Source organism: Schistocerca nitens, chromosome 3, assembly GCF_023898315.1.
Source record: "Schistocerca nitens isolate TAMUIC-IGC-003100 chromosome 3, iqSchNite1.1, whole genome shotgun sequence".
NCBI classification, from domain to species: Eukaryota; Metazoa; Arthropoda; class Insecta; order Orthoptera; family Acrididae; genus Schistocerca; species Schistocerca nitens.
This window is the reverse complement of record NC_064616.1, coordinates 884,200,523-884,222,201: the sequence shown is the minus strand read 5'-3', so window position 1 is coordinate 884,222,201 and position 21,679 is coordinate 884,200,523. Positions and strand designations below refer to the sequence as shown.

Sequence of the window (21,679 nt, the reverse complement as noted above, 5' to 3'; positions counted from 1 at the left end):
TCCGTTGAAAACTTCTTGTTGCAACAACACTGTGTTCTAGGCGGTGGAATTCCAACACCAGAAAAATCCTCTGTTCTAAGGAATAAACCATGTTGTCTACAGCACACTTGCACGTTGTGAACAGCACACGCTTACAGCAGAAAGACGACGTACAGAATGGCGCACCCACAGACTGCGTTGTCTTCTATATCTTTCACATCACTTGCAGCGCCATCTGTTGTTGAAAATTGTAACTACTGTAATTTCGAAAGTTTGTCCGCCTGAAAATGTACTGTTGTCCCAAGCATATTGCAACAAACGGTGTATTTCTATCGCTGCTCGTTTAGTTTTTATTGCCGTTTCAAATATACCGGTCATTTTTGAAACACCCTGTATGTACTTCCTTATATAAGTGCACTTATTGAATGCACTCACTCAACAGTAACTGGTTTGTGTATTTTGTTTATCAATTTCTTAACGTATATTGATTGATGTTTGGTTGGTGTTTGCCGTGTCTTCTGGGGTCTTTTTCTATTCCAGTTTCTGGAGGTGGAGTACGTGGGTGCGGCGCCACGTCCCGCTTCGGTGCACGGAAGCTGTGACGAGCCGTCTAGTGGGAAGTGACTTCCGGTTGGGCCTTGGCGTTTAGGTGTTGTTTGGACGGCTGGTCTGCTGCTTCCGACATTGAAGTTAAGTCAAAATTGCAAAAATAAAATGTCAGCAGATGCCAGGTCTGGAGAGTACGGACGATGAGGCAGAACAGTGATTTCGTTTTTTTGTGCAATAGTGACGTACCAACAGGAATGCATGTGCTGGTGCGTTATCATGATGCAAGAGTCATGAATTATCTCGCTACATTTCAGTCCGTTTCCTTCTCAAATTTTCTCGCAGGCGTCACAACACGTCCCAATAGTATCACAGATTAACAGATTTTCCCTGTGGCGCGAATTCATGATGAACTAATCCTTCATAGTCGTCGGTAGACGTCCGGCAAGGGTCATCTTTAATTTCCGTCTGGCCATTTTTAAACCGTGCGAATCATTCGCAACACCGAGTACTGCTAAGCACTCACCTGCGTAGCCTTCCTTCGTCATTTGGTGTGTCTCTGTAAAGGTTTTCTTGAGTTTGACGCAAGATTTGATGCAGAGGCGTTGCTCCTCTAGCTTTGCCATCTCGAAATTCGCAAACTGTGAGACACAACGTTCAATACAGCTCTGAACAGTAACTATAGACACAAGTGTGTGCAGGGATGCCATTCGCATTTCACCCCAACACACCATTGGCGCGAAATTACGAATGTTTTGGAAATTTTTGAACTGGCCTCGTATGTCGGGAATATGATGATAGACACAGCGGCTGATAGAGTTGCCTACAGGTTTATCAACTCTCTTTAAATTGGAATAGGTAGTGTCCCCAACAGAGTAAAAGAACCCCATAGTAGTCGATCGCAAGATCAGTGGTAATCACCTAAAACCTGTCCTATCATTTAAATATGTAGGGTAATAGCGTAAAGCAATATGAAAAGTAACAAATAGGTGAAGTCAGCAGTGGTGAAGGCGAATAGAATGGACTTAGATTTTTTGGAAGGCTTCCGGAAAAGTTATTAGCATCTGTACCAGAAACCACAGAAAGACGTTATTGCAACTAATTATAGACTACTGCCCCAAGATTTACAGTCTGTGAAAAATATGCTTGACAGTGAACTTCGAATGTATTCAGAAATGTACTGCTAGCATCGTAAACGTTTAGTACAGTCTTTCCGAAACGGTGACAAAAATTCTCAGGAAACTGAAACGGAAATCTTTGGAAGGAAAATGACATTTTCGTCAAACCCACTCACACAAATTTAGATATCCGGCATTTAAGGAGAGTGCAACTATGCTACTGACTGCGTTGTACTTCTCGCGCAGGCATCACTAGAACATGGTAAGATAGATTTCCTACCGGGGCGCACAGTCTGGGGCAAATAGTAGCTATCACTAAGACGCAATGTAGTAGTCCCATGATGCATGTAGATGGAAACCACAGGAAAAACTCTTCTTCGCATATTGTGTTGTAATGAAAAAGCGTATCACTTTCTATTTTCAAATTCAGAGAATGAATTAATCTGACTAAACTAAGTGTATCCGGAAAGTGTAGAAGTACTTGAGCGATATGTGAAGCAACACGTCAGCTCTGCGCAATTCTGAACAGTGTTCTCTATCTATCTGTGTTGTATACTACAGAAGACTTTAAAGTCAACGTGCATTCTTACGCACGAGAGTAAACCCTTTGGAAATGAGATTTACCTTGGATGTCACATCGACTCCTTCCACGAAGTTTTTGTAAAGAGTAGTGACACTTACCCGAAAGATCGAGAAGAGTGCATTTAACACATGCCATTTATACCAGAGATAAATGTGTTGAATTTCGAGTAGAATATATGGCACAGTTTACTAACTCGGGTAATGTAGCTCTACCTATCGTTATGACTACATCTCCATTGCTTTCAGTCACCATTCTGCATTGAAAACTTCATATTCATACAACATTTTGCTATTACAATTGGTCAGTTCATTACAGTATTTTCGTGGAAGACGAGCTGAACTATCTTCATAGATTGCCTGTTGTAAAAACACCAATTATTGTAGTTTCACAGTGCGTTAAAGGTGAGTGAACTTAAAAGACTAAACAAGTGCATTGTTTAAAAAATAGATATTCATGTTTTTGTAGTTGTATTTATCAAAAAATTAAAATCATGAACCCTATAAAACAAGTAGAAGAAAATTTCCTTTACGAAACTTTAACCGAAAAATATACATTAAATGCGTTAAAACATTCAGGAACATTGCCATGAAAAAAGAACAACAATCGTACTTGCATATTTAGATTACAATCTCAAAAAAGTGCATAGATACTGCTAATACTAAGGAAACCTGAGAAGATTAGTTAAAATAAGTAACGATGATTATTTCTTAAATAAGTTTTTCCTGTAGAATAAAACAGCATTATCTGCTTGTGAATCTACAGGGACGAATCTTTATTTTTATTTTTAGAAATAATGCCCAAGTTTTCTACTAATTTTATTTCAAATGTCCTTTCTGAGATGGATCGGATTATTTATCTGGAACAAGAATATAGGTCACAAATTTCTGTTCACAGAATCTATCAGCTGTCCAGATTGGCAGCAGGCTGATCGCCAAGAGACGCTGCACCGCGATGTATCTTGCAACATCGCTTCCTTTCAAACTTTGCCAGGCAGAATCGATTTCCTCAGAACACAAAACTCAAGTCCCATCCATGCAGCCACACCAACCACGAGCAGGGCCATAATGACATAAATTTTGGCTGCGATGCACAGATAGTGGCTGTAGGAGAAGGCAACCACAAACCCAATGGACTGCCACAGTCGGAAGTTACTGTAAGCGGCATCTTCGTTGCCAGGGAACACTATGGCGTACAGTGCTGTGGAAACAAAACAGAGTTTAATTAGCCAATAAGATATCAATTTACATTTCATTGTGTTTTATAGAATGTATTTCGTCTAACTTCACATGATATTAAGCAAAACGGAAGAGGGTATTGTGCTACACGATCGTGACCAATTAGAGACGGCTGCCCATTGTCCATATGTCAAGAGAAGATCCCTGACAGCTGAAACGGACTTAGCGCGGCCACTTCAACGAGCTATCATGTAACTCTATCTCGCTTACATTTCTATAGCAACAGTGTTGCCACAATGTTGGGCAGCTGTGGATTTCTGTGTTGCGGATGCTGTTTGCAGTTCATAGCTGGTAACAGCGCAGCTAGCTGTCAGAGATTATCTCTCGCCGTATAAGTGAGTAGTAACCCCATCCGCTCTGACGCGCCGTGCTGTAACGCACGGATGTGCGCTAGGAACTGGGGCTGGGGATATCGTTTGCTACCGTCTCTCCCCACTCCCCCTCCCACGAATGTAACATATCGCCAGGCTCACTTTCAAAGTCCAACATTTGCATATGACCTTCACAATTATTAGACTAAAATTTTAAATTTCTTAATACAGGGTGATTATAATTAAACTATCAAAACACTGTAGAAATAACACCACTAGTCAGAATGACGTCAAATAGCAACTGAATATTATCGGAGAAGGGGGGAAAACGTATGGCGGAAGAAAAAAATGGACCAGTTAATTAGTGTATTGTTTCAATAATAATCACATAAAACGTCAATTCGTGTTCGAAATTATAACTTCAATCCTGATGACGAACCTACGCAGGGTCCTCACCTAAGTGCTACTAAAACCGAGTATGCTGATTTAAATGAACAATTCTGGCATTCAAGTGTTTAAAAGTGATTTTTTGTTTAAAGCAAAAGGAGTAGCAAAATATAAAGTAAGACTAAAATTTGGATGCTTTGTTTATGGACTACTGCAAGTGAAATTGTTAAGGTAGGAAGTTTAAGTACAAAAATTTAAAGATCAATCAATAGGAAAGTGAAAACCTTAATTATTTAAAAGATAAAACCATAAAAGTGAAGTTAGATAGGCTTTTTCTAAAGCCTCCTTAGTTTATTATAAAATATAGTAATGTAGTATTACAGTGCAAGATTGTGTAAATATTATTGCCAATAATACCTGCTTCACAGGTGATTCAAGTTCAAGTACATACAAATCTTTAATGAACAAATTTACGGTAGTACTGTTAGAAGTTAAGTTATGCACATTTTCAAAGATAGTGTAGTTTTGGTACCCATCACGACTGGTTCGTTTTGAAGTTAATTAAGTCCAATGTTGTATTTTATTACCTTGCAAAGTAATTTAAGTGAATGGTTAGCTTTTAGAGTTAGTTTTTACTATTGCAATAACCAAAGATCTGTGCCTACTGAAACTATACCAGTTTATGGGTCCCCATCATATTGTCCACCTATTAAGAAAAAATTGAACTGTTACCGTTGCTAAGGAAAACTGCTATATGCAGGGGAGCTTGAACAATGTATATGAGATGTTATTCATCTTTATTTGTATTTTTCATGTCATTCAAGATCGAAACCCCTCATGTCCAAAATTAGTTCTGCTCTTCATGCACTGATGTTTCAGTATTTGATTAAGTAACGCCTTTGAGTGTGGCTGTCATTAGTATGAGTTCGGTGCAATTTTGCTCCCCATAATTTACTGGTGTGTGTGTGTGTGTGTGTGTGTGTGTGTGTGTGTGTGTGTGTGTGTGTGTTTTATTGGTAACTGGTGCTACACACAGTACAGAGTGCATTGTGGCAGTTTGTATCCTGTTTGCTATTCAAAGGGAAATCTCAACAAAAGTAACTTCAATAACGAATATCCAATTTTCTCAAATATATATTTCCAAATCAATGTGCCTAACTAGGCTGGCGACCGTTCATTTTCTTTCATTCATTTATGATTTTACCACTTCTGTTAATTCCCAAGGTTAAAGCCCTTTTGTTTTTCTGTTAACTTCACAAAATTCGAAATTATAGTCAGATACCCTTTTCCGTTAGACACACACACACACACACACACACACACACACGTTCGAACTTTGAAGTCCTCTCAGAGGGTAACATTAGCGTGTTTCACGGCACGTTAGTGTTATAACACGAGTAGTGGTGTGCGAACGTGTAGTGCACGGAGAATTGCCCGAACACTGGACATACCCGTGAGCACGGTGCGTAAAATCCTACGAAACATCCTTCTTTGCTATCCATTCAAAATGACCCATGTGCACGAGTTGCTTCCTGTTGACCTGTGAGCAAGAGAGACCTTTGCTTTAGAATTTATTGCTCGCACGGATATGGACAATGATTGGCTGTGGAAGATTTTGTGAATAGACGAAGCCCACTTCCATCTGATAGCATACGCCAATACACAGAATTGTTGAGTATGGGCAACGGAAAATCCACACGCAAATCAACCAGTACCACTTCATCCTGAAAAGGCCACTGTGTGGTGGTGGTTTACGGCATCATTTATCATAGGGCCATATTTTTTCGAAGAGAAGTGCTTCCTTCCGGTCCTGTTACCTTTACAGTCACTGGTAAGCACTATGAGTGTCTTTTGCCCAACCACGTCATTCCAGCTCTCCAACAGGGTAGATGTGTGGACGGGATCACTTTTATGCAAGATGTCGCTTCTCCGCACATTGCAGATTCAGTTAAGCAGCTGCTGAAGCGCCATTTCGGAAATGCTAGAATTACAGCCGCTATTTCCCTACCGCCTGGCCGTCCCGATCACCTGGCTTAATCCGTGTATCTTCTGGCTGTGGGGCTATCTGAAAAATGTTGTGTTGAGTGTTACGGTTGCAAACTTAGCTGCATTGAAGGCACGCATTGCGCAACACATTCTGAGCGTGACCCCGGAAACACTTCGATCAGTAGTGGAAAATGCTGTTTCTCGATTTGAACTTGTTGCAGAAAACCGTGGACAGCATATTGAACATGTTTTGCGCCAGTCACAAGCAAATTGATGATCCGATTAGATTTTTATTGATGCATTTAATGCCCTTTTTTGTCCTCAGGACAGTTAAAAACCGATGTTAGTGATGTTTTTTATACGGTGTTTGGCCTCAGGACAATTAAAAACCTATTTTTCCCATCCGATGTGATATAACCTTGCCGTGGAGTATGGGCTTACGTAACTAACAGTATCACACCTGTACACCCATGCACACTGACTAGTACTGTTTGTTTGACGTCAAACTTACCCCTTAGGCATTGTTGTTTGATTTATTTGTCATTTGTAGTCGACCACTATTAAATTATGATATTTGCAGCGTCATCTATGACTACATTTTGTAACTATCTGTTTTTCTTCTGCCATACGTTTTCCCCCTTCTTCGATAATATTCCGTTGCAATTTGACGTCATTCTGATCAGTGACGTTATTTATGCAGCGGTTTGGAAGATTAAAAAAGAGCAGAGAATTAGGGTGAAGTGTCTTGCTTTCGCGGACGATCTTGCCATTCTAAGGAACAATAGAGAGGAATCCAAACTTTCATTGGAAAAACTACATGAAATCTCACAGAAAACTGGGTTACAAATCTCCCGCGAGAAAACACAGTATAAAGAAGACAATCCTGTAGACAATCTCCCTATTACTACTCAACACGGGAAAGTGGCACAAGTTACCCACTTCAGATATCTGGGAGAGATAATCCAACCATCAGGACTGAACTCAATAGCCAATAAAGACAGAATCTCCAGATTAAAAAAAGCATATAAGCTCACTTGGAATCAATATAATAAATATATTTCTGTCAATGTGAAACTAAGGCATTACAACACAGTAGTCCTACCAGAACCACTTTACGCTGCAGAAACTACAGTGATTCATACTAAGATCAGAGAGATTGAAAAGCAGGAAAGAAAAATTTTGAGGAATATATATGAACCAGTGTTACGGGAAGGAATTTGGACGAAGAGGGCAACTAGAGAGATTTACAAGGAAATAAAAACAATAATAGACACCATTAGAAAGAGAAGGATGAAATTTTATGGACATATCAGCAGGATGAATAAAAGCTGGCTCACAAGAAAAATCTTGGAGATAGTAAACAAGAGTAAAAACAAGACAAAGTGGATCACTGAAGCGGAAGAAGACATCAAAGAACTGTGGATCACACAAGACAACATAAACAATAAATAACAGTCTAGAAACATCTTAGAGAAACACACACTTAAACAAGAGCATAAGGAGAACAGAACGGGAAAAAGATGGTCGGAAGAGGGCAAGAGAGAATACAGTGAACGTATGAAGAGAATTTGGGAAGAATGAAGAAAGAAGAAATCATGACTACTTAAGTTCAATCGCTCTCTCAAAAGGGAATAATCGAAAATAATCATAATAAATATACTCATTTGTTTACATCGGTGCTTAGTACATTGTTTTAGCACAATGTTCAAGAAACTGTGCCCGCATCTCGTGGTCGTGCGGTAGCGTTCACGCTTCCCACGCCCGGGTTCCCGGGTTCGATTCCCGGCGGGGTCAGGGATTTTCTCTGCCTCGTGATGGCTGGGTGTTGTGTGCTGTCCTTAGGTTAGTTAGGTTTAAGTAGTTCTAAGTTCTAGGGGACTGATGACCATAGATGTTAAGTCCCATAGTGCTCAGAGCCATTCAAGAACTGTATTTCAGGCAGATATACAGGTCTACTTTGGAGAGAAGGTTGCGTTATCGCTAATCACCTCCGCGACAGACCTATGCTTCAAAATGAATGCAGACTCTAGACAACCGTGCGGTTTGGGCCTAGTATTTGATTAGAACGGCGCCCGTGCAATGTCCACGTCGCAAGTGTCAGTCGTGATCAAAACAGTCTTCTGTGTAGTTGTGAGTACATTATCTCGAGCAAACTGTTGGTGCTCGTACGATGAGTGCTTCCGTCACCGAGCTAGCCAAAGTGTTTGTTGTTTCGAGAGCCACCATGTAGAAGATTTTACAGGAAAAGCGGAAAAACACCATCCGCTAAGTCAAAACGCGGACGGAAGTGTTTGTTAAGTGACCGTGACACGTGGTTATGGAAGAGGATTGTGATGAAAAATAAGAAAACGACAGCTAAAGAAGTCACTACAGAACTGAATGTCGCACTCGCGAACCCCGTCATCACCAAAACAACCGGAAGAGAGCTCCATAAGCAGTGAATTGCAAAGCGATTCGCGATTCCAAAACGACTCATCAGTGATGCAAATGCACATAACAGGAGCAATAGAAGAAATTAGTTTGGTCTCATGAGTCTTGTTGCACACTGTTTCCAACTCTTAGCGGCGTTTTCGTCCCCCGAGTGAAACATGGCGGGGGTTCGGTGACAATTTGGGTAGCGATATAATGGACACCGTGGTTACGCTGCAAAGTCGGCATAAAGGCCAATGATTATGTGCTCCTTTTGTCCCATGGTACACTGTCCCTTCCTCAGTGATGATACTGTGTTCCAATACGACAAGGCACATGTTCACACAACTCGCGTTTTCTATGTCTGGTTTTGTGATCACGTGGATGAATTCTCGCGTCTCGTCACGGCAGTCACATAATCTCAATATTACTGAGCCTTTGCGGTCTATTTTGGAGACAACGTTGCGTTATCACCTCCGCCACTGTTACCTCCGCTTGCAAATACACTCCTGGAAATTGAAATAAGAACACCGTGAATTCATTGTCCCAGGAAGGGGAAACTTTATTGACACATTCCTGGGGTCAGATACATCACATGATCACACTGACAGAACCACAGGCACATAGACACAGGCAACAGAGCATGCACAATGTCGGCACTAGTACAGTGTATATCCACCTTTCGCAGCAATGCAGGCTGCTATTCTCCCATGGAGACGATCGTAGAGATGCTGGATGTAGTCCTGTGGAACGGCTTGCCATGCCATTTCCACCTGGCGCCTCAGTTGGACCAGCCTCGCTCAAAGTCCGTCAACTGCACATACGGTTCACGTCCACGCTGTCGCGGCATGCTACCAGTGTTAAAGACTGCGATGGAGCTCCGTATGCCACGGCAAACTGGCTGACACTGACGGCGGCGGTGCACAGCACAAATGCTGCGCAGCTAGCGCCATTCGACGGCCAACACCGCGGTTCCTGGTGTGTCCGCTGTGCCGTGCGTGTGATCATTGCTTGTACAGCCCTCTCGCAGTGTCCGGAGCAAGTATGGTGGGTCTGACACACCGGTGTCAATGTGTTCTTTTTTCCATTTCCAGGAGTGTATTTTGCGAGACGAATGGTATAAGATTCCAAAAATGGCTGTGAGCACTATGGGACTCGACATCTGTGGTCATCAGTCCCGTAGAACTTAGAACTACTTAAACCTAACTAACCTAAGGACATCACACACATCCATGTCCGACGCAGGATTCGAACCTGCGACCGTAGCGATCACGCGATTCCAGACTGAAGCGCCTAGAATCGCACGGCCACACCGGCCAGCTATAAGATTCCCTTGAAAGCCATACATGACCTGCATTTACCCATTCCGAGATGAGTGGAAACTGTTTTCAATAGCAACTGTTTTCCTACACTGTGCTATGCGTGGGTAAGTTGTGTGTTTTTGTTTTTCCATATTTTGTCCATCCTCATGTAACACTTGAAAGGCATTATTTAGAAAATTTGAGAGGTACCTTTGATTTAAGAAACTTAAAGCTACAAACTCACACAACCCAAACATTGTGATAATTTATATGATATAAAATTGATGTGTTCACTCACTACGGTTGTGAACAGAGGTCTGCTGTCTATCGCCATGAAAGCGCTAAATTTGAAATTGCTGTTTAACTCATTTGTTTCTGCCTACATTTGAGAAATTCAGTCCGTTTGTTTTTAAGATCTTTTCTTTCTATCTACAGCTACTCAACTTACTGTGGTTTGCCAGTTCATCCTGTGGTCTCACGAATCATGTTAGATGTTTTGTTGACTGTAGGTACGACAGCCTTGAAAGTGCGATTTTAGCCGGCTGAAATGTTACCTGTCAGGTCCAAATCTGATCCACTTGGCCAGTCGCTCACTTAAGCGACTTATACGTGTCTCGAAATTTCTAGAATTCCTTGCCATTTTCGAGACGCTTTAGTTTTCATGCAATTTTATTCTACGAAAGTTAGCTGTGGAATTTAGAGGCGGACATCTGTAAAAATGTAAAACCTTTTACTAAAATGATGTTGTGGGGAGGGGCGGTCGTGACCAACATGTCACCCTCCCCTCTCACCCTCATCCATGCACAGGGCTTGCGTGGTATGGACCCCATAAGACACTCTAAATTTAGGGGAGCCTACCTGGTCTATGACCGCTGAAACGTCCGCAAGATGCCGGACGTGGTGGCCGAGTGGTTCAAGGCGCTACAGTCTGGAACCGCGCGACCGCTACGGTTCCAGGTTCGAATCCTGCCTCGGGCATGGATGTGTGTGATGTCCTTAGGTTAGTTAGGTTTAAGTAGTTCTAAGTTCTATGGGACTGATGACCTCAGAAGTTAAGTCCCATAGTGCTCAGAGCCATTTGAACCGTCCGCCAGAACGTCGCCAAGTTTGGTCAGAGCTCAGAATTGTTTCAAAGGCGCGATCTGTTGAATTTTTTTTAAACTCATCCGACCATTTCGGAGCAATGGTGTGGGTCGTTAAAAGTACATACTACCTGCAGGATGCTATCGACAAACCAACGGATTCACACGATCCGACGGTAGACTCAGTTTCAAGTGTAGGAAACCAGCAGCATAGACGACGGAACCACCAGATGGCCTAACTTGCTTCGGAAGTGAGCTAGGCTCGAAACACACCCGTCAATGCTCACGACGCAGAGATGACAAACAAAACAGTCAGCTGAACACAAATACACTTCGATGGGATGCAGGAACAGTTTTACAGAAGTTAGTCTGTCCAAAAGACACAATTAGGCTTTCTTTTAGGAAAAGAGTAGGTACGTATCGTTTGCCGGCGAGACGATGGCAGATGTATCAGGTTGCGCCATCCCTTGTAAATATCCCTGCTGGATAATACATTCAGGCACCTGCCTTAACGGCGATGTGTTGACAGATGGGCGCATCGCCTCATGTTTTAGATATAATCACACCCTGTCGTTGCCAATGGCCTTGTTGTGGTATTAACACCGGTTGCCGTCAGATTACAAAAGTTAAGCGCTGTCGACCTTGGCTAGCACTTGGGTCACGAAAGCTGACAACGGCCGGAAGAGCGATGTGCTGACCACATCCACATCCAATGACGCCTATCGGCCTGCCATTTGCTTTTACCAAGATGTACAGTGATTCATCAGTCCAAGATATTTTTCTATCTATTCATGCGCCCGTTCTTATTTCTCTTTCCTACGATGTACTTTGAGTAAAGAGAAACGAGTGGGCTGCATTTTTTTGTTGTTGCTCATAGCGAAGAGGCTTCTTTAGGGTCCTTCAAAAAGTGCGCCAATTTTCATATATGAAACTACGAATTTTAATTTTTCAAAACATATTAACAAGATACATATTCTTAGTTAGTTAGAAAGTTAGTTACATGCTCCGTAGATGATTTGCACTGTTCTTTTATCGAAATGATTAATTAAATTAAAAATTAGATCGGGAAAAGTTAAATTACCAATCACTCGAATCCAGGTATATACAAAATTCATTGTAAAGATTGTGGTAAGTTCTGTATAGGTCAGACAGCCCGGAACTTTAATATCAAATACAGAGAAAATACTAGAAGCACTGAACGCAACCCATCAACCTTTTTTCAACACCTGCAGATAGAACAACATACCACAGGCAATATAGAAAAAGCAATCCAAATTTTGCATGTAACACCTAAAGGTCGCTTACTCAATATTCTGGAAGAGGTCGAAATCTGCACACATGCACACAAATATCCACAACAAATACTCAACGAGCAATTAGATCTAAAACAAACACAATATAGAAAATTTTATTCAAATCACCGATCATGAAAACTGATAAACAACCAAAGACATAAGTTAAGCCAAACCAATCACACAGTCACAGATAAAAATAAACACGGTAACTAAGGGAAATCGATAAGTAACTGCTTAGATGTAAACTTATAACATCGTTGGTTAAACGTCAAACAAAGAATTGTCACACACACATAAAATTCAGGCTATAACTTCCAAACAATATAGCATATGAAAGCTACGTCATAAAATAAATTTAAAAGACGTAAGAAAAACGCGTATGTGACGAACCAGCGATGTTATAGATAATTTAAGAATTCCATAAATATATGGTTGTCAATCTCATATATGACAAGTAGGCTACCGTCTGCCCTAGAAAATCGCCTCATGATTCCAATAGTGCTGAAACAGACCAATCGCGATTAAATAAACATCTAAAAAAAAAAAAAAAGAAGCAGCTCCGATCGAAAAATGACGCACAGCAATACTAAATGAAATGTGACGCTGTACCGAGTAATTCTGGGAAGGAACGAGTAAAGCGGAGAAAGGCCGTACTGTGACGCACACGTGGCACACATATTCGGCCCGTGTGAAGCTTGGCAACTCGTAGTTGGCTCTGATCTACACAGTAGAACCTCTTGGAAAGACCGCAAAAAGTACAAACTGGGGTATATTATGGTTTACTTCTTGTACTATTTGATGAGTGAATGTATAAATAGCATTCTCAGCCGAGCAACCCTTCTGTATGCCCTCATGAGTACATTACTTTTTCGAATATTTTGGAAAAAGATGACCGTAGGGAAACTGGACGATAATTGTTTAAGTTTGTCTTGTCACCTTTCTTATGAGGTGGTTTAACAACTGCATATTTAAACCTATCTGGAAAAATTGCCTGTGCCAGTGATGGATTGCATATATCATAAAGGACAGTATTTATTAAGCTGGAACAACTTTCCAGAATTATGTTTGAAATTCCAGCTACCCCACATGAGCTTCTGTTTTCTATAATTTTTATAATTGTATTAATTTCAGTGAAGGATGTTGGTGCTACTTCTACTCGCTTACAGTTTTATGGAATGATATTTTTTATGTATTCCCTTGCGTGTTCAACTGAGCCATTGAATCCTATATTTGCTGCTACGTGTAGAAAGTGACTGTTAAACGTACTTGAAACTTGCGCATCATCAGTCGCAACATCGTCATTCAGTTTAATTGTTAAGGAAACTTATACACTGACTGGCTGTCCTATCTCCCATTTGACAATGTTCCATATAGTTTTAATCTCATTAGCTGCATTATTTATTTCTAGCAGGACTGCATGCTTCTGGGTATTTTAATTACTTTCCTTGCAACATAAAAGAACTTTTGTAAATATATGTAATGTAATATCTTGACTTACACTAGCTCTTACATAAATTTTCCTCTTCCTCTTACATGAGATGTTCATTTCCTCAGTTATCGACAGCTTACTTTATTTAATGATCTTCTAGATAATTTGTAGGAATTAAATTTTGAAATATTGACGCAAATTTGGTATAGAATAAAATGAATTTGAAATTAGCATCTCTTTCTATACACAGGGTGGTCCACTGATCGTGACCGGGCCAAATATCTCACGAAATAAGCGTCAAACGAAAAAACTACAAAGAACGAAACTTGTCTATCCTGAAGGGGGAAACCAGATGGCACTATGGTTGACTCGCTAAATGGCGCTGCCATAGGTCAAACGGATATCAACTGCGTTTTTTTAAATACGAACCCCCATTTTTTATTACATATTCGTGTACTACGTAAAGAAATATGGATGTTGTAGTTGGACAACTTTTTTAGCTTTGTGATAGATGGCGCTGTAATAGTCACAAACATATGGCTCACAGTTTTAGACGAAGAGTTGGTAACAGGTAGGTTTTTTAAATTAAAATACAGAACGTAGGTAAATTTGAACATTTTATTTCGGTTGTTCCAATGTGATACACGTACCTTTGTGAACTTATCATTTCTGAGAACGCATGCTGTTACAGCGTGATTACCTGTAAATACCACATTAATGCAATAAATGCTCAAAATGAAGTCCGTCAACCTCAATGCATTTGGCCATACGTGTAACGACATTCCTCTCAACAGCGAGTAGTTCGCCTTCCGTAGTGTTCGCCCATGCATTGACAATGCGCTGACGTATGTTGTCAGGCGTTGTCGGTGGATTACAACAGCAAATATCCTTCAACTTTCCCCACAAAAAGATATCCGGGGACGTCAGATCTGGTGAACGTGCTTCGATGACCAATCCAGCTGTCATGACATATGCTATTCAATACCGCTTCAACCGCTATGTTCTGGACATCCATCATGTTGGAAGTACATCGCCATTCTGTCATTCAGTGTCATTACATCGGTACAACATTACGTAGGAAATCAGCATACATTGCACCATTTAGATTGCCATCGATAAAATGGGGGCCAATCATCCATCCTCCCATAATGCCGCACCATACATTAACCCGCCAAGGTCTCTGATGTTCCACTTGTCGCAGCCATCGTGGATTTTCCGTTGCCCAACAGTGCATACTATGCCGGTTTACGTTACCGCTGTTGGTGAATGACGCTTCGTCGCTCAATAGAACGCGTGCTAAAAATCTGTCATCGACCCGTAATTTCTATTGTACCCAGTGGCAGAACTGTACACGACGTTCAAAGTCGTCATCATGCAATTCCTGGTGCGTAGAAATATGGTATGGGTGCAATCGATGTTGTGGTAGCATTCTCAACACCGACGGTTTTGAGATTCCCGATTCTCGCGCAATTTGTCTGCTACTGATGTGCGGATTAGCCGTGACAGCAGCTTAAACACCTACTTGGGCATCATCATTTGTTGCAGGTCGTGGTTGACGTTTCACTTGTGGCTGAACACTTCCTATTTCCTTAAATAACGTAACTGTCCGGCGAACGGTCCGGACTCTTGGATGATGTCGTCCAGGATACCGAGCAGCATACATAGCAGACGCCCGTTGGGCATTTTGATCACAATAGCCATACATCAACATGATATCGACCTTTTCCGTAATTGGTAAACGGTCCATTTTAACACGGGTAATGGCGGGTAATGTATCACGAAGCAAATACCGTCCGCACTGGCGGAATGTTACGTGATACCACCTACTTATACTTTATTGACTATTACAGCGCCATCTATCATAAAGCGATAAAAATTATCCAATTAAAACATTCATATTTCTTTACGTACTACACGAATATGTAATAAAAATGGGGGTTACTATTTTAAAAAAACGCAGTTGATATCCGTTTGACCTATGGCAGCGCCATGTAGCGGGCCAACCATAGCGCCATCTGGTTTCCTCCTTCAAACTAGACGAGTTTCGTTCTTTGTCGTTCTTTCGTTTGATGCTTATTTGGTGAGATATTTGGCCCGGTCACTATCAATGGACCACCCTGTATATTGTGCCTCATCCCATACCACCCCTTTTAGCTTACTCTTAAAACGCTGGGTCCTGTTCTCATTAATAAACCTCACTGTTTTGTATTAACCTGCCTCAGGTTTGCAAGGTGCTATATGGTTTGATTTCATTGATTGTGCATCATGATCAGATATTCCCTTAACTATTGGGTATACATTAATTGTTTCAGTCTGAGCATTGTCTATAAAAATGTTGTCAATCACTCTCCTGCTATTTGTGTTGCACACGATTTGAAAACTTGGCTACTGAGAATAGCTTGAAACATCTTTTTACTGTCCGTATCTTTTGAGAAATCTGCACTGAAATCTACTGAAATCTCTACAAACTACTGTTTCTTCTTGTCTGACAGGTAGCTCAATGATGCGTCTAGATTTCTCATTAACAGCTGAAAGTGTCCTAGAGGGGATCTGTAGACTTTGCAATTATCAGAGAAGTATTTTGCAGTAACGTGACCACCACCCTTTTCCACTTCAGGCATGGAATGTGACGTCTGGCATATGACATCATCTGCAGCGCTGTCACGCAAGAACTCTCTCTGTGAAATTCGCTGTGCTGCCTCACGAGACTCCACTAGTACTTCGCAAAATACACGTCGAATTTCTTCTATTAACTCGCGAATGTTGCGGAGTTTGTTGACATATACCAATGATTTAAGGTGACCCCAAAGAAAAAAATCGCAAGTGGTGAAGTCACATGACGTTGGTGGCTGTACTTGTTCAACATTACGCGACATGGGGCGGTCCAGAAACAACTCATGGAGCAACTCAGTTATTTAGCGGGAAGTGTGACAGGTGGCGCCACCCAGTTGAAACCACAACTCTAGAACGTCCATTCCATTTGAATGAGGGCACAAAAAATCTCTTATCATCCTGCGCTATCGGTTTTGCATTAATTGTCACAGTTTGTCCCGCCTCACCTTCAAAAATGAAGAGCTCTTGATGCCGCCCACCTAAAAGCCACACCAAATTGTCACTCGTTGTGGACGCATTTCGCTGTCTTGTAAGGATTTTCTGACCCGCAGATACGGCAATTATATTTATCCACAAATCGATTTTAGTGGAAATGTGACTCGTCACTAATTATGGTGCTTCTCGAAAAATCTTCGTCTTCCTGTCGTCTTCTCAGAAACCAGCTACTGCGGTAACTGAATTCCGTAAGGGTAATAATGGATATCATATCGGAGAATTTGCTGTACTGACGAACATCCTACGTCCAATTCTTGGGAACAACAAAGAACCGCCCTCACTGGACTAACAGGCACAGCGTCACGAATCACCGCAATGTTTTACAGAGGTTGGCCACAACGAGAGCGCCCGAACCCTTAATGTTCACTGTTGAAGCCGTTTTATTGAACTTTGAATCAAGTCTCTGAACTGTTGAGTCATTCGGTGCCTCACTGCGCCCTAGAGTCGTGCGAAGACGTCTCAAAACTGCTGCATCCGTTCTGATAAAATATTGTCACTATTAGGACACGCTGAGCACCAGTAAAGGACTCCATGGTTAGACACGTGAAATTTAGACTGAAGCAACAAGAAAGGCAATAGGGGTAATTCACTAAATTACAGACCCATATTATTAATATCGATATGCAGCAGGATTTTGGAACATATATTGTGTTCGAACATATGAATTACCTCGAAGAGAGCGGTACATTGACAGAGTCGATTTGGCAAACGTTATTCTTGTAAAACACAACTAGCTCTTTACTCACACGAAAAGTTGAGTGCTATTGACAAGGGATTTCGGATTATTCCGTATTTCTGGATTCACGGGAGGCTTTTTGATACTGTACCTCACACGCGGCTTTTACTCAAATTCCGTGCTTGTGGAATATCGTCTCAGTTATGCGACTGGATTCGTGATTTCCTGTCAGAAGCGTCACAGTTCGCAGTAACCGACGAAAGGTCATTGAGTAACACAGAAGTGATTTCTAGCGTTCCCCAAGGTAGTGTTATAGGCTCTCTGGTGTTCTTTACCTGTATAAACAATTTAGAAGTCAGTCTGAGCAGCCGTCTTAGGTTGTTTGCAGACGATGCTGTTGTTTATTGCTTGGTAAAGTGATCAGAAATTCAAACCAAATTTCAAAAAGATTTAGAAAAGATATCTGTACGATGCGAAAATTAGCAACTGACCCTAAATAATGAAAAGTGTGAAGACATCCACATGAGGGCTAAGGGGAATCTGCTAAACTTCTGTTACACGATAAATCAGTCAAATCTGAAGGCCGTAAATTCTACTAAATACCTAGGAATTACAATTACGAACAACTTAAATTAAAAAGAACACATAGAAAATGTTGTGGGTAAGGAGAACCATAGACTGCGATTTGTTGGCAAAACACTTAGAAGATGCAACAGATCTGCTTAAGATACTGCCTACACTACGCTTATTCGTTCTCTTTCTGAGTACTGCTGCGCGGTGTGGGATCCTTTCCAGATACGATAAACGGAGTACATCGAGAAAGTTCAAAGAAAAGCAGTACATTTTGTATTATGGAGAAATAAGGGAGGGAGAGAGAGAGAGTATCATGGACATGACACAGGATTTGGGATGGATATCATTAAAACAAAGGTTTTTCTCGTTGCGGAGGGATCTTCTCACGAAATCACCAACTTTCTCCTGCGAGTGCGAAAATATTTTGTTGACGCCGACTTGAGGAACGATCATCATAATAAAAGAAAGGAAATCACAGCTCGCATGGAAAGAGATAGGTGTTCATTTAGTCCGCGAGCTGTTCGATAGTGGAATAATGGAGAACTGTTGTGAAAGTGGTTCGATGAACCCTGTGCCAGGCACTTACGTGTGATTTGCGGAGTATCTATGTGGTTGTACTGCGGCCTGTCCATGTTCTGATACAATCTAAGATAGCCGAAAGCTGCCCTTGCAGTCACCATGCCCTCGCCATGGCAGCAAAGACGGTTGTCCCCTGATGTAGGTACGACAGGTCAGAAGCTCTTGTGCGGCTATCCCGCTGACGGCCAGTACAAGAGCTGACCGCATGCCAGTCATCATGGAGACAGGATTGCGCTCCCTCTCTCTCTCTCTCTCTCTCTCTCTCTCTCTCCCTCCCTCCCTCCCTCGACACACACACACACACACACACACACACACACACACACACACACACACACACACAGAGAGAGAGAGAGAGAGAGAGAGAGAGAAAGAGAGAGAGAGAGAGAGAGACTCCTCAATACATCAGTTACCTCCAATTAAATTCTGAATGTGTTTAATGTGGCCCTTATAGCTATAAATAAAATAAAATAATAATTAGTTGTAAACAAACAGTAGAGAAGCACTTTAGCCGTAAGACATCTGCGTTTTCTATACTTACACGCAACCACCGACTCATTTGTAATACCAGATAAAAGTTTTGGGATGTCAGCACTGTTATGCTTTGTCCTATACTACTACTACTACTACTAATAATAATAATAATAATAATGGTAATCCTGGCTTTTTTCTCACATAATAGTGTCTCCACTTTTAGGTGTAAACTTAAATCTGTATCACATTATTCACAACTTTCCTAGAAGTAGCTCTTGTGATTCAGGTAGTTTCATCGTACAGAGCGTTCAGTTCCGAATAATATCGTGTCTCCCATATAATTTTCATTGGCGTATTCTGGAATTTGCAAGGAAAATTTGAATTCAGCGTCTCGTTCGTGGAGAGATTATTACAGCCTACACAACAGTTCAGTTTAAGATTGCAAGAATACATTGAACTTTGTCTATTGCAGAAACCATGGTGAAACTGAGTTATTTTTTAATAACGAAGAACGGACATCCGGATCGCCGTACCATGATCTGTGTCCAACTCTTTCTAAATAGAAACTAATTTCGTTAACTATTGCGACTTTACTGCTCATTCCAGGATTTTATTTATTCCCTAATGTCGGGGAAACATTTGTGACAGGATTATTAGTGCTTTAACTTACCGCATCAGACACGAATGATTCCTATAATATATTGTCAGTGATGGTCACATCATCCGTAACTAAATTCTTTATTAGAAAACAGGATTTTCGGGGGAATGGTGTTCAAACCGTCGTCCGACTTCAAGTTTCTCTGAACCACTTGAGACGAATGACCACTAAATTTTTTCACCCGTGCAACTCCTCCACTGTTCTTTTATGAATGACCCCAATGTCGTTTGGAGCTTAGACCTTAAACATTTAACTTCCTTCGAAGGTGAATGATCTGCAGCAACCACTAACTTCTAATGTTACCAGAGTTATTTTTATTTATTGATTTATTTATCGTGGTAAGATTAGCGCCATATCTTACCAGCCATTCTACATATTTTACAATATGTTCACATAACGACACACATGTTACAAAAAGATCTTTAATGTACAATAAAACACTTGGAAGTAGTGGTAATATAAATAGTGAAACATAGTAATAGTTGTAGGGATAAAAAGCAGAGTTTATATTAGTTCATGAAAAGTAGAACAAAAAAGTGACTTTGGTGACTGAGAAACGAAACGAGAAAAGGAGTTTAAATGGAAGAAGATGAAGCGATTTTCTTTACTGCTGGACAGAAAGAAAACTCGCCATATATGTTAATTTTTAGGGGAAAGTTATGATGTTGACAAAACTAAATGCTTCTTCAGCCTCTCTCTTAAGAGCAAGAGGACACCGAATTGTGCGCATAGTATAGGCACCTTCTTACAAAGGTGAACAGCAGTAACAAGGAAGTAGTTTGTGAATGTTTTTCTTTCATGGATGGGTATTAGGTAAATGAGGCCTTGTGTTGCGATGATGTCGCGACAGGCGGCGGACCTTTTATGTGAGAGACTGGGGCGCATGCACACTAAGAAGGCAATGAAGTAGACATGACGTATGGGAGATATGCAACTTGCCTGGCCGTAACCATCCTTACTGCGCTTATGAGATACTGACTTCATCAAATACATGGATGTTACTGACGTAACGCACACAAGTAGTCATGTGCTGGATTACAGCTAAATAGTGGAGGTTAAGCAAAACGAGTGGTTGTACAGGCCAACGTTTCACATCCTGTGGATAGACAATGGTCATGAATTTATTCAAGTTTCCTGAGTGAGCGAGTAAAATTTTCGTTTCCTCCGATGGAAAGCGTAGCTCCATCAATGATTCAAAACGGCGTTTGTAATTCTGTAACTGGAGGAGATTGCGCGGAAAAGTAGGGTGTGTAGAAAGAACATCATTTTTCATGTGTGTGGTTTCCGATGCGTGGAAAACATTATGACCACTCATCCCTTAACACTTCCGGGCTGAGATACCGTGGTCCATACATAAAACTCTCCCCTGACGTTTCGCCTTCGACTGCGGAAGGCATCCTCCGAGGACAATGGGCGAACTGCAACGAGAGCGCGAGTGAGCGCCGTATATATAAGCCATCCAAAGGGCGCCGCTGTCAATCACGTGACCTCGGCTGTGCTATGATATCTGATACGGCCAACTTTCTCAATTGAAATTGATCGATTGTCGCGCTGTTGCTGCAATGTTGACATCCGTATCTTATCCAGCTTAATGCCTTCATCTTTTCTATTAAAATTATTGCAGTATTTGGCAATCTCAATGGCCTCACTGTACATTCGCGCATAATAATGCGACGTCTTTGCTATGACGGTCGTCTCACTAAACTTTATTTCATGATCATCTTCCTGAAGCACGTGTTCCGCTACAGCCGATTTATCAATATGTCCGAGGCGGTAGTTCCTTTTATGTTCACTCAGACGGGTGTTGACGCTTCTTTTTGTTGTGGCTATGTAGACCTTTCCACAACTGCACGGAATTTTATAGACACCTGTTGTAGCTAGAGGATGTCTTTTATTTTCGTGGTGGGTCTGAAAACAGTTTCCACATCGTACTTGCTTAAAATTTTTCCA

At 41.3% G+C, this 21,679-nt stretch overlaps 1 protein-coding gene across 5 annotated transcripts in view; it reads right to left on the bottom strand.

The window, feature by feature from the left end:
• Window positions 1-2,842: 2,842 nt before the first annotated feature.
• Window positions 2,843-21,679, bottom strand: part of LOC126249805 (UNC93-like protein) — a 448,375-nt gene continuing 429,538 nt past the window's right edge. For 3 of the 5 annotated variants that reach the window (XM_049951502.1, XM_049951501.1, XM_049951500.1), the window contains exon 7: window positions 2,844-3,423. In XM_049951502.1, coding sequence (XP_049807459.1) covers window positions 3,203-3,423 — 221 coding nt within the window. In that variant the 3' untranslated portion in view covers window positions 2,844-3,202. Of the gene's footprint in view, window positions 3,424-21,679 lie in introns of all 5 variants that reach the window. The other 2 variants (XM_049951504.1, XM_049951499.1) reach the window with 2 other exon arrangements.